At 46.0% G+C, this 17,173-nt stretch overlaps 1 protein-coding gene across 1 annotated transcript in view; it reads right to left on the reverse strand.

The window, feature by feature from the left end:
* Positions 1-16,918, reverse strand: part of LOC116628877 (urea transporter 2) — a 50,469-nt gene extending 33,551 nt beyond the window's left edge. The window contains exons 1-5 of the mRNA XM_032399213.1: positions 16,751-16,918; positions 10,867-11,047; positions 9,724-9,913; positions 5,208-5,336; positions 1,624-1,816 (exon numbers count right to left, since the gene is read on the reverse strand). Coding sequence (XP_032255104.1) covers positions 1,624-1,816; positions 5,208-5,336; positions 9,724-9,913; positions 10,867-11,047; positions 16,751-16,900 — 843 coding nt within the window. The 5' untranslated portion in view covers positions 16,901-16,918. The remainder of the gene's footprint in view (positions 1-1,623; positions 1,817-5,207; positions 5,337-9,723; positions 9,914-10,866; positions 11,048-16,750) is intronic.
* Positions 16,919-17,173: the final 255 nt, after the last annotated feature.

The raw sequence follows: 17,173 nt of genomic DNA on the forward strand, positions 1-17,173 counted from the left end.
TCTCCGATTTCCACCCTAACCCTGACTCCTCGTACTCCTGCCCCGGGCCCAGACAAGACTTTACAAAGATAAAACCTTTACAAAGGGTCCGCGTGGTTGGCAGCAGCGTCTGCGCTAGGGGCTCGGGAGCCTTTCCTTTTCCGAGAGGCTTCGGGGTCGGAGGGTGGCCGGCCCTGGAGGAGCCGCGCGGCCCACCCTGCCCTGGAGCCGTGGTCCTGGAGCTGAGCCCCCCGCAGCAGGGCTCGGCCGCGTGGTGAGGGCTCAGAAATCAGATTGTCTAAACAGTATTGAGGACATGGGTTATGTTTGCAAGCATTCAAAAGACGATCATGGAAACAATATTCTGAATTATTCCAAAAAGCCGAGGTAGAAGCAATGGGTGAAAGATGGAGGGGGATGGATTTCTGAGGAAGGTAAAGAACACTCCAGCACTCAGTAAAGGTACCCAGTGGGGGGCACACTGCACTGAGAAGCAGAGGGTTTCACCTCACTGTGGTTGTTCCGGCCGAGGGTGCCTGTCCTGCCTGGGACGAAGTGGGAGGCGGCTCAGAGTCTGGGCTCTGCAGCAGGCGTTTCATGCTCAGGCACTAGCTGCAGTTTGACCTTGGGCAGCTAACCCGCTCTGTGCCTCAGTTTTCTCATCTGGGAGTGGGGATGATGACAGTACTTACAGTATTGGGCTATTATGAGGGTTGATTAAATGAGCTCCCAAGTCCAGGGCTTGGAACAGTGTCTGGTACGTAATAAGCTTGCCCTATGAGGGGCTCTTAGCTTTCTCTATTGTTCATTAACAAGGCCAAATGTTACAATTCTGTATATTTAATCTTATGTTAGATTTTTATTATATCTCTTCATCCCCAGTGTCTAGACGTCAGTAGAATAAATGAATATGTACATTTATGATAGTTGGATGTAAAACAGAGTTTCTCAACTTCAGTATTATTGGCATTTGGGGCTGCATAATTCTTCGTTATGGGGAGGGCTGTCCTGTGCATAAGAGGATGTCATGCGGCATCCCTGGCTTCTACCTGCTCAATACCAGTAGCACCCCTCCCCCCCAGTTTAGACAATTTAAAAAGTATCTGCGGATATTTGCCCTGCTCAGGAGGACAAAATCACCCCTGCTTGAGAGCCACTGAGATGGAAAGTATATGCAAATTCATCCCCATCTTCTACTGCTAATATCTTTAAAATCCTAACTTTAAACATTCACTTTAGTGTCTTGCCCCTCCCCCCAGCCGTCCATCTTACTTAGTATTTCTCCCCGAACCCCACGGCTGTGTAGCAGCAACTTGGCACTCGTCTGTGCGCTTGTTTACTGTCTGTTTCCCTGGGTTGGGGGAGTGTACCCTGCAAAACGGCAGAGAGGTTGTTGTCCTCTTACTCCCCGTGTATTCCTCGTGTCTGATAAAGTGCCCAGCATGTATCAGGTCTTCAATAAGGGTTCGGTGAAAGAGCATACGAGCTGGCAGCATCCCTTCCCTGTCCTATCCTCACCCATGGCCATCATCTGGTGGAGCTGCGTCTGGAGAAGCAGAGAGCCTGGGTAATCCACAGGCTGGTTATGGAGAAGGTGTGTGACAGAAGCAGGGGTCCCAACTCCTCTGCCGCTGGGGAACTTACCAAGGACATCTCCATCTCTGTCCAGGTGATGTTGGGCACCGAAGACATGGGCTCCACCAGTGTCGTGGGGAAGAAGAGGTTGTAGTGGCCGGTGGCTGCCAGGTACAGGGTCATGGCCATGTTGAAGGGCAGCGTGAAGACCGGGAGGTCCCACCTGCTGAAGATGGAATTCAAGGCACTGGAAAGAAGTGGGCTGAAGATGAGAGAGACAAAAGGTTAATCTGTGTGCATCCTTAGGTCTACACCGTCTCATCGGCTCTGGCCACAATGCCACCCACTGTCTCCTCTCCTTGGCACGGCCATTCCTGACTCCTTTGGGACTCTAGTGGTCTGATTTATCTGGGACTGGGAATAAAGTGTTCAATTTAAGGTGAATCTTTGAGAAACAGATTTTTAAAGTATTATAATTTGTTTGGAATAGAAACCTTTAGAAATTAAATATTTCCTTGTTTCTTAAACCAAGAAAACAAAACAAAACGTCATCCTTAGAAAATATCACGTATTGCCTTTGGATTATCGAGATGTACAACAGCTTCTATCCTGGGCTGTGATAACATTTTAGAAGTCTGGCCTTGTGGGAGGCAGCTGATGAGAAATGACGAGATGGGAAATACTTCATTTTCCCAACCATGAGCTCCACACACTCCAACGGCCCTGCTCCCACATCCTCTTCCTCTCTGCCTTTGGCACATGATGAAAGTGTCCCTCCTTCTTTATTGGGCCAATTCTTTCCCTTGTATTTCGGGATCCATTCTGTCTCCAAGACTTCACTCCTACAATTCTCTCCCCTCTCTCCTGCAGCTTCAGTCTCTCCTTTTTCTCTAGATCATTCTCATAAGTCTACAACATGCTTTAGTATCTTCTACCTGTAAACATTCTCCTCCTCTAACCCAATGTCCCCTCCAGCTAGTTTGCCCCATTTCTCCGCTCCCCTTCATAGCAATTACTCCTCAAAAGATTGCTATGCCTCATCTTTCTACCCCCTTTCTTTCCTGGACCCACTTCAGTCACGAGTGCATTCTCCCCATGCCACAGAAGTGGCTCTGGTCCAGTTCACCAATGACATCTATCCTGCCAAATCCACGGCCATTCCCTGCTCCCTTCATTTGACACCTGGACACTCCAACGGGATTGAAACACCTTCTGTCTGGGCTACCACGACACTGCCCTTTCTTAGCTTGCTTCCTGCTTCTCCAGCAGCTCCTCATGACCTCTTCTTTGTGGTTATTCCCCTCCTCTGCCAGTTATCCAAATATTGGAAGATCCTATGGCTCTGCCTTGGGTCTTCTCTTTCTTCATTTTTTTCTGGGTGATATCCTTTAGTCCCATGGATAAAATATCTTCTGTATGCTTCTGCCCTCCAATCTTGACCGTATCACAAAGTTCTGGATTTGTACATCTAGTTACCTCATCAACATCTCTCCTTGGAAGTCTACAGCCTAATATGTCCAACAGAACTCTTGATTTGTGCCCTGTCTCCCACCACCAACCTGTTTTCCTCTTAGTTTTGTCCATCAACCCAGGTGCTCAGCCAAACTGTAGGAGTATACTGAATCTTCTTTTCTTTCTTACCCCCCGTACTCCATAGCTTCCCAGCGAGTCTTGTTGCCTAAACCTTCCTTAAAATACACTCCAAGCCCAACCGTTTCTCACCACCTTCCTGTATATGACCCTTGTCCAGACCATTCTCATCTCTATGTGGGTTCCTGATGATGCTTTCAGCATCCACTCTTGCTCCAGTTAAAATCCATTCTCCACATGGCAAGAGTGATTTGTTTAAATTTAAACTATATCCTATCACATCTCTGCTTAAAACCCTTTAACTGCTTCCCATCACAGTTGTAATAAAAATCAAAAAGCTTACTGGATCCTCAAAGCGAACGGGGTCTAGCTCTCACTTCCTTCTGCCCACTCCTTCTTGGTTCACTGGGCATAACCGCCCGCCATGGTCTTGCTTCCTGAACACAGGCACTCCTCCATTTGGGGTTTGCACCAGATCTTCAGAGGGCAGCTGCCTTTTATCATTTAGGGGAAAGCACCCTCATTCCCTCTACATAGTGGCCTTCCCTGACCACTCATGTCTGGAATCACTCTCTGTCCCGCTCACCCCTGTTTTGCTTTCCTCACAGCACTAATCAAATCTTGACAAGATCTTTTTAATTAACTAGTTGGGGACATTGTTTCTATCTTTGTCAAGAAGAACATAGGCTCCAAGAGGATGGAGACCGTCTCTTGTTCACAAGTATCCCCAGGATCTAGAATAGTGCCCGCACATAGCAGGCACTCAGCAAATATTCGTTGGATAGATCTGGAAAATGGCACTACTGATACCTACCTTATGGGTTGGATTCTGGGTTCTACGTGAATAGATTAGTGAACACACTGGAATAGCAGCACAGAGTTGGGTGCTCCATGATTTTTTGTCTGTTAAAGTGGGGAGTGGGCACTGTAGACAAAGTGCCACCCAGTGCCGAATGGCTGCGGAGCTTGCTGAGGGGCTTCATCTGTGTTGTTATAAGCAAATGTGTGCAAATGAAGACGAGGTCTGCTACTCCTGACATGGGGACAGGCGGGGACATTGAGAAAACCCCACAGAAATGACTGCTATAGCTTTTTGTCCCAATGGTTTCAGAAAGACAGAAACCCTAAGAAGAAACATAAATTGCCCAGAATGCTTAATGTAGTAATTTATTTACAAGCACTACTAAAAAGTAATAAAACAGTACTTAAACTAAATTAAACTAACTGGTTTTAGTAACTCCAGACACCAAAGAAAGACATGTACTTCTTAGAGATGTTAAAAATTCGTCAGCCTCTCTTGGAGCTGCGGGGCACAGAATGGACAACGCGGATCACCTCAGGCTCCTGCCCTCAGGTGCTGGTGGCCTCGGGCACCACAGACCTGCCTCAGACGCAGATGAGCTAAGGCCTAGCATGAATATTTGTTTCCAAGACCCTTCCTCCTGACTTATTCCTTTGCAAAATGAGGTGATTGCACAGCAAGATCTTAACTTATGCTTCTTGTTCAAAGATTCTGTGCTTTCACTACAGATATCCTGCTCCAAGAGAGCTCTAATTCTGTCCCCAGTGAGTTTTTAGCTTTTCTGTCTATTCTCAGGCCACAGTTTAGATGATTCCCAGGGAGCCTGGAGACTCTGGGTTCATTATCAAAAACTTTGTAAAAGTGTGACCTGGGGCCAGTTACTTAACCTCTTCATGACTTGGTCTTCCCTTCTGTAAACTGGGGACAATAGTAACCCTACCTGGCTTTGCACTGTTCCTTGGCTTGTAGGATATCCGCAGTAAATGTTAGCTGTTATTATTAAAACTATCATTCAAGGAAGATTATTAGCACCATAAAAAACCTGTGCTCATTGCTGCTCTAAAGGGTCCTTGTTATTCCAAAATAAAAAAATGATCTGCTGTGTCGCAATCAGATTCACGGATCTTCACTGTGTCTTGTGGGACAAGCCAGCCTGATGATGAAGCACTGGGCTCCAGGGGGTCCATGTCCCTGTCCAGTGTAAGACGCAAGCACCCCGGGGTTCCGTGGGTCTGTGAGCAGAAGGAGTGAGGTGTCTCACCAGGTCATGGCTGTGAAGGTCACAGGAAACAGAAGCCACCAGTAATAGTCCCACTTCTCCGAGAACACGGCCATGAGCAGTCCCACCAGCATCCCGTTGTATCCATGGAGGCCGGAGGCGATGGCAGACCTGGGGGTGGGGGGAGAAGGGACAGCTACTTTGCATCTGAATTTGGTGGTGCTTGTAGGGCCCCCCTTGGTACTACCAGAAACAAATCAGCTTACTCCTGAATGTTGGGTAGTCACAGAGCTGCCAGCACCTTCCCAGATTACCACCCCTACCCAGCCCTGATTACCCTGCTGTTCTAGAATTAAGGCTTCTCACTGTCTCTGAGCTCTCCCCTCAGGTTCTCAGGGGTGGGTGTCTCTGACTGCTAAGTATAGTGGGAGATCTAACAGAAACCTGAGTATGACACTGGGGAAGGGGTGTGTGTGTGTGTGTAGGAGACAGGGAGGAGGGGAGGAAGGGAAAGAGGAGGAGAGAGTGCATTCTGACTGCATGGTGTGAAGCTGTAATTGTCACCTGTCTTCTCTCCGAGGACGACAGTGTGTCCCAGAGTGGACGAGCTGAGCCTGCTGGGGATGTGTATGTGCCTCTCCCCTCGGCAGGGCAGGGAGAGGCCCAGAGGTGGGGAGAATCCAAGCCCGAGTCTATCCTCTCTTCATTTCATCAGGGAAGTCTATGTGCACCTCAGCTTCTCTCCCGGATGCTAACAACACTGCCCTTGACCCTGGCCATAGCTCTGCTGGCTGGGGGGACGGGGAGCAGGGTAAGGGAGGGACTGGGCCAATCCCTGCAAGACCCCTGCCTGAGCTTGAGCTTTGTGTGCTGTGCTCTGTCCCTGTCCTTGACTGGAAGTTGCCCAGGGTTGCTCAGGCTGGAGCTCATCCGTCTGACATCAGTGTAACAACAGACAACGGCGTCCGTCTGGTGCACAGAGGGTTCCAGGCCTTGCCTAGCTGTCGAATGCCTGTGTGGGAATGCTAGAGCTCTTCACTGACTGACCGTTCGTGCCCAGCAGGGGCATCTAGAAGCACGAGTGCCCTGAGAGGGAGGCAGGGAGCTCTGGCTAGAGGAGGGCTCCTGCCTGGCAGAGGCCATGGCTTAGGTCCGGAAGGAGGGGAGCCTCAGCTCTGGAGGGGCCGGGAGAGCCGCTCAGCTAGTGCGGCAGGGGGTGGGGCAGCTGGAGGGCGGGAGGGGGAGTCTCTAGACGGTTGCCAACAAGAAAAGCTGAGCACATGGCCCTTGTGGGGGGACACTTGTATGGGACACGGGACAGTGGGTGGGCTGCTCCCGAGGCCATGAACATATGGGGCAGCTGGGGACAGGTCGGGGGGCTGGGAGGGAAGACCACTGGGGTTCACAATGTCCTCAGGACTAGGGTATCTATCTGAAAAGCAGAAACCCATGTTTGGGAAAATACTTAACTTTTAGGTGTGATTGCATTTTGTCTACACTTTCCCATTTCTGTTCAGTGTTAGAATTTAGGATTTTTTTGGTTTTAATACCAGTTGCTTCAGGCAAACTGGGCAAAGACGGCTGGCCCCTCGTGGGGGCCTGGCCAGTAGCCCCAGGGGCAGGGTGTAGGGGGAATAGTAGGAATCAAACAAGGGAGCCCAGGGGAGACAAGATTAGGGCCATATCTAAGGGCTGCCTCCATAGTTGCCCCTCCCTGGTGACGTCCCCTCCCAGGACACTTCTCTACCAAACCTTTGGTGGCTTTTGGGTTTAGTTGTCAAAATGAAACTCATTACCTTACGTCCCACTCTGACCATCAGAAATACAAAGGTAGGTTTAACCCTAATGCCAAAAAGGTCTTCATTAGGACCACGTTCCATTGGGACACTGCAGCATTAGAGTTGATGACCTGGAGTTCCTCTCTGTGAAGTACAGTCTCTGGGCTAGTGGGGGTAGGGTAGCAGGGATAAGGGGAGACACGGGGCTGATGGAGGAGGAGGTGGGGGGTAGGACTGGTGGACAGGAAGTAGGGGTGGTCAGGGGAATGGGGGTAGGGGAGTAGGGATGGTGGAGAGGGACGGTGGCGGTTATGATTAGAATATGGAGCATTCAAAATGACTTCCTGTCCTGAACATGCTTAGAACACTGCCAGGGAGAGAAGCCTCAGAAAGCAATTAGAGAACCATCCCATAGAGTTATTGGGGTATGTTCTGGGGTTGTCCAGTGAGAAAGGAGGGTTCGTTCAGAGAGCACTGAGGTAATCAGGGGTGGCTCCCTGTAGGAGGGGGATTTGAAAGGATAGTAGGATTAGATAGGCAGAAGCAAAAGTGCTTAACTGGGAATAGTGGGATACTGAGTGGGAATATGGTGCGGCCCATCAGAGAAGGCTTTGGAAGCCAAACTGGCATATACTTGTCTTAGTGAAGATGTTTGGGAGGATTAGGCAGGCGTGGTTGGTGTCTCCCCTGTAATACTGAGGTCCATGAAGCAGCTCTGTGAATGGCCTGGCAAGTTTACCAGTAGATTATGGTTGGGAAGAAAGTCGGAGAATCAGACTGTCAGCGCAGGAAGGGACTGGCTCCTCGAAGGTGAGCTAGTAAGTTGTAGCTCTCACAGACGAGGACAATGGGGCCAGGAGGGGAAGCACTGGCCCAAGGTCACATAGCTAAAGAGGCAGTGGGCTGGACAGAGTTCGGGTGAGTTTTACCAAACAGTGATGAAGCAGTGAGACCAGAGGTAATCCCGTCAGGGGCCCAATTCTAAGCCAGCTGGCCCCTGAGATGGTAAGGAGGAATAGGGAACCTACTGGTTGAAAGAGAGACACAAAATCCTGGCTGGAGCCTACTTTTTATGTCACACACAGACGTGCACCCCAAAGAATTCAGCTTCTCATTCATCCAATTTGGAATGGCCTCCTGGGGTCCCCCAGGGCCACCTGAGAGGTGCATGAATGGCTTCTCAGGGGAGACAAGTCGACTCACAAATTTGCCTTGGTGGCATCTGGAATGTCAGGTGCACCCGGAGGCAATGTGGTGTTGGTTACAACAGTCAACTCTGATTACTCCCCATCCTCTGGGTTCACCAGGGAGCCTCTGGCCTTGCTGTCTACGCAGTCTATGTGACAAGGAGAGCACTCACCTCAGCCTAGAAGATGTGGGCCATGTGTCACACCCCGAGCCCGGCCATCCACTCATTGTGGTACCTCCCTGTCTCCTTTCTCTTACTTGTGAAGTGTGGACCCTCTTACCTTCACTTTCTGCCTTGTGAAGTGGCCGTGAGAATCATGATAGTGCATGATAGTGCTTTTCAATCTTTTTGCAGTAACCCACGGTAAGGAGGGAATATACTTGGGAGCATGACCCGCTTCTCTCTCTCTGTCCCCCTGTGCATCTCCCCCACATATACAACACATCCCAACATTAATGAAACAAAAATTTCGCAAAATATTTACTACATATGAATGACTCTAATCTGTTTTATTCTATTATTTTAATTTTTAAAAATGCTGTTGACAATTAATTCATGATCCACAAATGGATGGGTGACCCCCAAATTGAAAAACACTAAAAATATGCACATTCCCAAACTTCTCTGATCATCAGAAGCACCCAGAAGGATCTTTTTAAAAAAAACACTCTCTCCCAGACCCATTGAATGGGACTATCTGAGGGAACAGAAGTGGTTGGGCTGAAGAAGACACATTTCTTAACAGTCAGCCCAGACGATTCTAGCCATCAGCAAAGTTTGGGAACACTGGGACAGCGTGGCGCAAAGTCTGAGGAAATGGTCCAGTTACATAAAATGCTACTTATTATTGTTCCTGGACTTTGTGGCCACCAGTGCGGGGGTGGGGGGGGTAATGCCTCCTGCCTCCACTCTGCCCTTCCTCTTCTCCCTCCCTTCTCTCTCCCAGGTCCCATGTTTCCAGCTCAAAGGCTGCCCTCTCTCATCCCCCCCAGCACTTAGAGATGTCTGTCTTTTCTTTTTCTTTTTTTTTTTTTTTTTAAGATTTTATTTATTTGACACAGAGGGAGACATACAGCAAGAGAGGGAACACAAGCACTGGGAGTGGGAGAGGGAGAAGCAGGCTTCCCACCGAGCAGGGAGCCCGATGTGGGGCTCGATCCCAGGACCCTGGGATCATGACCTGAGCCAAAGGCAGATGCTTAATGACTGAGCCACCCAGGCACCCCAGAGACGTCTGTCTTTTCTGAGCTCTCCAGTATATACTGTTTCTTATTATTCTGAGACATTTCTTGCCTCAAATAGACTGTAGGCTCCATGAGGGAAGAGCCACTTAAGTGTTCCTTTGCACCTGCCTCCCAGGGAGTGTTTCCAGAAGGATCTACAGTCAAAAGGAGCCTAGTGCTGTCACCTGCTGTGAGCACAGGAGTAGTTTAATTCTGTTTAATTCTATAGAGACCTCCAGTGACTGGTTCAAAGTCGATCTTCAGGAGACTTTGGGCTGGCCGGTAGGATAATGTTGGCTGATCAGTCTCGTAAACACTTCTCTACCTGTCCATCTCAAGACCCCACAACCAACCAGACAGGGACCTACCTGTCCTGGTTCAAGGCGAGGGCAGTTAAGGTTGAGACCACTGTCCCTAGACCCCCGGTAATCGTCCACCAGGGATTCTGGATCAGGAGTCCTATGAAGATGATGAGTCCGCTGACAGGGTTGTTGACAAACATCACCTGAGCAGCCCCCCTCAGAACCCAGTCCGAGAACTGGAAGGCCAGGGGCTTATCTGAAAGAGACAGAGCCGTGAGCAGGGGTCAGCTTGGGCCTCCCTGCTGGACCACTGGCTGGCGCGGCAACCAAGGCAAACAGGGATGCAGGGGCCAGGACATTTCCTCTCATTCAGCCTGGTACCCAGCCCAAGTCTCTGAGTGGCTAGGCAATCAGTCCACAGTGGGTGTTAGCTTTTGCCATACAGACTGAGGCACCATGCTGAGACCAATTTAACGCCGTTCCAGCCATCAGCTTGGTTGGCAAGGAAGCCTCGGGAGCATTCCAAGGGGAATTTATTGGTCCAAGGGAAGGGGTGAGGAGGGAAGGAAACTCTCTTTTTGTGTTGTGCCGTATGGCTCAGTTGAGAGCTGGTATCTGAGCAGTAAAGAAAGGAGTCTGGAGAAAAGGAGCTGAAAAAGAAATGGTTTCAGCTCAGCAGTGCAATCGTATTGAGTTAGGACCTGGGGGAAGCCAGGCCTAGAAGAGGGGACATATATTCTGCCTTGCTCTCTGGTTCGGTTTCTAGGACAGCCTCTACAGGTGTGGGTGAGGAGGATAGGGGTGTTTGTTGCAGTATTTAGTTGAGGGAAACTAGGAGAAGAAAGCCATTGAAAGGAGAGAAAGAATGTTGGAATATGGGGGAGGGGGATGTCAGTATTTTCTCGGCACATAGTAAATGGCTGTGGAACAAGGGAAGGAAAGATCACTGGGGAATGGCTTATATGTTGCTAAAGTGGTTGTCCTCTATTCCATGTAGGGGTGAAGAATTTGCAAAGAACTAAAATCAGTGAAGTGCATTTCATTCTGAACCCGTGGGAATCCCAAGTTAGTGGGGTACCTTAGACCCACCCACGGCCAACTCAGGGCGGGAGCACTCCACCTGGGGTTCCTCTCAATAGGTGAATGAGGGAGCAGCTTCCTCCACCCAGGCCAGAGGGGGCGCTGCTTCTTCCCTGGGCATTTGCTTACCTTTCAGCCAGCCCCTGCACTCCTTCATCTCCCCTGTGAGGTAGCCCACTGCTTGGAAGAAGCTGATGCCCCCCAAGCCTGCAGAGCCCCGATGGGCTGCCCCACTTTCTCTCCTTTTAGTCCTTTCGCTGGGTTTTTCCATTTTCACAATATGGCTGTCTTCATTGGATGAGCGGAGATCCTTTTAAGAGAAACCATGACAAACTATCATATAATACGTCTTTTTGAGAGCAGGGGCACTTGGGGATAGGGAAGCTTGTCAGCTGTTCTGATAAAGATAAACGATCATAAGACCCCTGTCCACTCTCTATTGCTGTCCAGGGTGCCACACGCAAGCCAGTCTTCCAGGACGACTACACATTCTTCACAGCAGGGTTTCATAAACTTTTGTGCTGTGGATCCCTTCTGTCAGTTTACAAGGCCATGGACTTCTTTCCAGAAGTGATGTTTGGAAGTGAATAAAATAAACAGGATTGCAAAGAAAACCAGTTATATTTAAAAATAAAAAAGTCTGTGATAGACATACAGGTGCGGCCAATCTAATACCTATTATAATTTCAAAGTAACAATGAGTGAGTATGTGGGGCCTCCTCACGCCAACTCAGGACAACTTTATAGGGCCACTTGAGATCCAGAGCTCACTATAGGGTCGCCTGGGGCCCTTACTGCCCAATTTCTCCTTCTGCCTAATCCTGCTGCATTTCCTCCTCTCCAAGTATTGACCCCAAAGGCACACCCCAGTAAACTTCTTACATGCAAATCTCCATCTCAAAGTCATCCTTCTAGGGGAACCCAGCCTGTGACAAGGGCAACAATCCTAGCACGGAGAGGGCTGTTGTTCATTACCTATGTTTATAATTCAAATAAGTGCTACAGTTCATTGGAAGCTAGTGAAATAAAGGTAAATTATTTTCCCCATCCAAGTTCATACCCCCTCAAGCCTATCCGTGGATCCCTTGGTCAGGACTGCTTGTTCTAAAACTACACTGTTCACTATCATAGCCAATAGGACACGTGGCTATTGAGCACTTAAAATGTGGTTAATTTGAATTGAGATAGGCTCCAAGTGGATTTTGAAGACTTAGTATGAGAAAAGAATGTGTAAAATATCTCAGTGATACTTTACACTGGTTAAATAATGAAATAACAATATTATATATATTCATATATATTAGGTTAAATAAAATACAGTATTAAAATTAATGTTACCTTCCTTTTACTGTTAAAAATATGGTTAATAGACATTTAAACATATATGTGTGGCTCACATTATATTTCTATTGTACACTGATGGTCTATAGATTTCTCTAACCTCCTCTGTACATCAAAACTTCAGTGTCTTGAGGATATCAGTGGAAGTGGTAGAGTAAGGACCTCCACAAGTTCTTTCATAAAGGCAATATACGTTCTTTTCTATTGCACATGGAACATTCTTAGTATAGACCATGTTAGGCCATAAGATAAGTAAAACATTTTTTTTTTTTTTGCCCTAAGTAAAACATTTTTACTGATAAAAAAGTATCAGTAAATTTAAAGGCATTAAAATCATACAAAGGATGTTCTTTCTCTCTCTTTTTTTAAGATTTCATTTATTTGAGAGAGAGTGAGAGAGCACAAGCAGGGGGACCAGCAGAGGAAGAGGGAGAAGCAGGTTGCCCGCTGAGCAGGGAGCCTGACTTGGTCTCCATCCCACAACCCTGGGATCATGACCTGAGCCGAAGGCAGATGCTTAAATGACTGAGCCACCCAGGCACCCCTGTTCTCTCTTTTTAAAAAGATTTTACTTTTAAGTAATCTCTACACCCAACGTGGGGCTTGAACCCACAATCCCAAGATCAAGAGTTGTACACTCTACCAACTGAGCCAGCCAGGTGCCCCCAAAGTATGTTCTCTGACCATGATGGTGTGAATTTAGAAATCAAAAGCAAAAGGAAATTTGGGAAATAATGTGGCAATTAAACAACAGGCTCCTAAATAATCAATGGATCAAAGAGGAAATCAGAAGAGAAATTAGAAAAATACTTTGAGATGAATGAAAATAAAACACAACTTATCAAAACTTATGGGATGCAGCTAAATCAGTGTTTGAGGGAAATTGTAGGTGTAAAGACCTATGTGAAAAAAAGAAATATCCTGTATCAACAACCTAACCTTTCACTTTAGGAAACTAGAAAAATAACAGTGAACTAAACACAAAGCAAGTAGAAGGAAGGAAATAATAAACACTATCATGAAAATAAATGAAATAGAGAAGAAAAAATATAGAAAATCCATGAAACTAAAAGATAGTTCTTTGCAAGGATCAAAACTGACTAACCTTTAGCTAGACTGACCAAGTTAAAAAGAGAAGATTGAAATTACCAGAATCAGAAATGAGAGAGGAGACATTACTACCAACCCTCAAGAAATAAAAAGGGTTATGAGGAAATGGATTCTAAAGAAATGGATAATTGTATGCTAATAAATCAGATAACCTAGATGAACTGAATACATTTTTAGATAGGCACAAGCTATCAAAATGACTCAAGAAGAAACAGAAAACCTGAACGAACTCATAACAAAGTAAATGATTAAATTAGTAGAACAAAAACAAAAACAACAAACAAAACACTTCCCACAAAGAAAAACCCAAGTTCAGGGGCGCCTGGATGGCTCAGTCGTTAAGCGTCTGCTTTTGGCTCAGGTCAAGATCCCAGGGTCCTGGGATTGAGCCCTGCATGGGCTCCCTGCTCTGCAGGGGGCCTGCTTCTCCTTCTCCCACTCTCCCTGCTTGTGTTCCCTCTCTCGCTGTGTCTCTCTCTGTCATATGAATAAAAAATAAAAAAATAAAATAAATCTTTATTAAAAAAAAAGAAAAACCCAAGTTCAGATGGCTTCACTTGTACATTCTGCCAAATACTTAAAGAATTAGTAACAGTATTTCTCAAAAACTAGAAAAGGCAACACTTCCTAGCACATTCTATGAGGCTAGTATTACCCTAACACCAAAGCCAGACAAAGACATCACAAGAAAGAAAATTACAGATCAATCTGCTTTGTAAATATAGATGCAAAAATCCTTGACAAAATACTACCAAGCCAGATTCAGTAACATATAAAAATAATTATGGCCAAGTGGGATTTATTCTCAGAATTCAAAACTGTTTCAACATATAAAAATCAATCAATAATTATTAACAGAGTGAAAGAAAAAACCCACATGATTATCTCAATAGACACAGAAAAACCACTTGAAAAATTCAACAACCTTTCCTGATAAAAACACTTAGCAAACTAGGAATAGAAAGGAAATTCCTCAACTTAATAAAGGGTATCTACTAAAAACCCACAGCTAATATTATATGTATTATATGTAAAGATGGGATGCTTTCCCTTTAAGATCAGGAATGAGACAAGGATGTTGGTTCTCTTGTCACTTCTATTCAACATTGTACTGCAAGTTCTAGCCAGAGCAATTAGGTAAGAAAAAAACAAACAAAAGGGACCCAGATTGGAAAGAAATAATTTAAACTATCTCCATTTGCAGATGGCACATTCTGTTATACGGAATCTTCTTAAAAAATCTATTTAAAAGATTCTAAAAAACTATTAAAGTTAATGGACAAGTTCAGCAAGTTTGCTGGATAGAAGATCAATATACAAAAATCAATTTTATTTTTATACATGGGCAATGAACAATCCAAAAATATAATGAAGAAAACAATTCTATGATAGCATGAAAAAAATAAAATATTTTGGAATAAATTTAACAAAAAAGACGTATACTAAACTAAAGGTTTTGTACAAGTTTTTTTATACTAAAAACTACAAAACATCAAAAGGAATTAAAGACTTAAATAAATGGAAATATATCCTATGTCCTTGGATTGGAAGACTTGTTAAAATGTCAATACTCCTCAAGTTGATCTATAGATTTAATACAATCCCTATCAAAATCCCAGTTGCTTTTTTTTTCCTGCAGAAATTGAAAGTCAGATCCTAAAATTAATACAGAAATTCAAGGGTCTCAGAATAGATAAAACAGTCTTGAAAAGGAAAAACAAAGTTGGGAGACTCATTCTTGATTTCAAAAACTTACTACAAAGCTACAGTCATCAAGATGGTGTGGTCCTGGCGTAAGGACAGACATACAAATCAGTTAGAGCTGAGAGCCCAGAGATAAACCCACGCACTATGGTCAAGGGATTTCTGATGGTGGTGTCAAAACAGTTCAATGGGGAATGAATAGCTTTTTCAATATGGTGCTGGGACAACTGGATGTCTACTTGTAAAAGACTGAAGTTAGACCCCTGCTTGACACCATATACAAAAGTTAACTCAAAATGGATGAAAGACTTACACGTGAGTGCTAAAATATAAAACTGTTAGATAAAAGGTAAGACTAAATCTTTGTGACCTTGGATAAGAAAATGGTTTCTTAGATATGACACTAAATGCGTAAGCAATAGAAGTCAATAACAGATAAATCAGACTTAGAATCACAAACTGTGCTTCTGAGGACACTATCAAGACTGTGAAAAGCTTACAGAGTGGGAGAAATTATTTGTGAATCATATAATTGGCAAGGGTCTAATATCCAGAATATAGAAACAACTGTTACAACTCCACAACAAAAAGACAAATAACCCAATTGAAAAAATGGGCAAAGGACTTCAAGAGACATTTTTCCAAAGAAGATACACAACTGGCCAGCAAGCACAGGCAAAGATGCTCAATGTCAATTTGACATTAGGGAAATACTAATCAAAATCATAGTGAGATGTCAGTTCACATCCACCCACGCTATTAATAAAAAGACAGTAACAAGTTTTGACAAGGAGGCGGAGGGGCACGACGTGTACATCGCTCGTGAGAACGCTCCGTGACGCGGCGACTTTGGAAAACAGTTCGGCAGTGCCTGAAAATGTTAAACACACAGCTACCACGTGACCCAGGAATTCCACTTCTGGATATATACCCAAGAAAAAGAAAAACATGTGTCTGTACAATACCTTCTACACAAATGCTCATAGTAGCATTTTTTGTAACAGGCAAAAAGTGGAAACACCCAAATGTCCATCAACTGATGAATGGGTAAATAAACTATGTATGGTATACTCATACCATGAAATGTTGTTTGGCCATAAAACGTAATGATGTACTGATTAATGCTACGACAAGGATGCACCTGAAAACATTATGCTAAATGACAGAAGCATTTCACGGAAGCCCATATATTAGATGATTCCATTGACATGAAATGTACAGAATAGGCAAATCCACAGGGACAGAAGGTAGACGGGCGGGTGACAGGGTGGGGGAGGGGGAATGTGGAGGGACTGCTAATGAGTATTTTGCGTTTCTTTTTGAGGTGATGAACATATTCTGGAATTCACTGGTGGTGATGTGGGCAAACTTTGTAATTATGCTAAAAACCAGTGAAATGTACATTTTAAAGGGGTGGATTTTATGGTCTATAAATTATATCTCATTAACAAAAAGCAGCTTTAGTGGTCCTGGGTCCCTCTCCACTGTATCAGTTCAGGGAGCGTTAAAAGCTAAACTTGGAACACAGCCCTTACTTTGGGAGACGACGATAAGGTAAGCCAAGGGAGCAGGTCTAAGGGGGAAGGATTCGGGGGACTGGCTGGAAGACTGGTGTGTGAGTGTGTGCATTCCCTACTTGTCTTTAAAATCGTGTTGCACACAGAACCACATTTTCCATCGTAGGCCAAATAGGACCGACCAGGGGTGTGACCCTGTGCTGACGGGAGGCAGAACGTCCCCGGGCAGTGGCCCCTTCAGGCCGCTCTGCAATGCGTGTCCTGGGAAGCTGGGAAAGCAGCGTCTTTCATCCCCCTTCCTCCCTCTACCTGGGAGACGTGCTGGGAGGGACACTCCTCACCTTCTCTTCAGGCATCTCCAGGAGGGGCAGGGCCAGGTGTGTATCCTGGGGGCTGGAGGGCCAGCTCGGGTTGGTAAACTCTGACTCATAGAGTTTGCATCTGCTGGAAAGAGGCTCGGCCAGGAGAGGGCTGCTGTGAGGGTCAGACATTTTCCTCAGGGGCCGCTCGCTCAGAGGTCCTGCGACTGGAGAGGAAAGGGGGACAATGGTGAGTCAGGATGGGGCCCGGAGGGATGTGGCTGAGGCTGGATGGAGGCCTCCAGAGGTACAGGACCATCTGCTGCTGCCAGGGAGGCCTGGGGCCATCCTCCACCTGTGCTGTCTTGCATTTCAAAATCCCCCCATTCTTCCGCGTCTGCTGTGAAGAGTTCCCTGACCACCCAGTTGGAATAGATGCCTCTTTTTTTCTTCTGGTCACGGAAA

Source organism: Phoca vitulina, unplaced genomic scaffold (genome assembly GCF_004348235.1).
Source record: "Phoca vitulina isolate PV1807 unplaced genomic scaffold, GSC_HSeal_1.0 scaffold140, whole genome shotgun sequence".
NCBI lineage: Eukaryota > Metazoa > Chordata > Mammalia > Carnivora > Phocidae > Phoca > Phoca vitulina.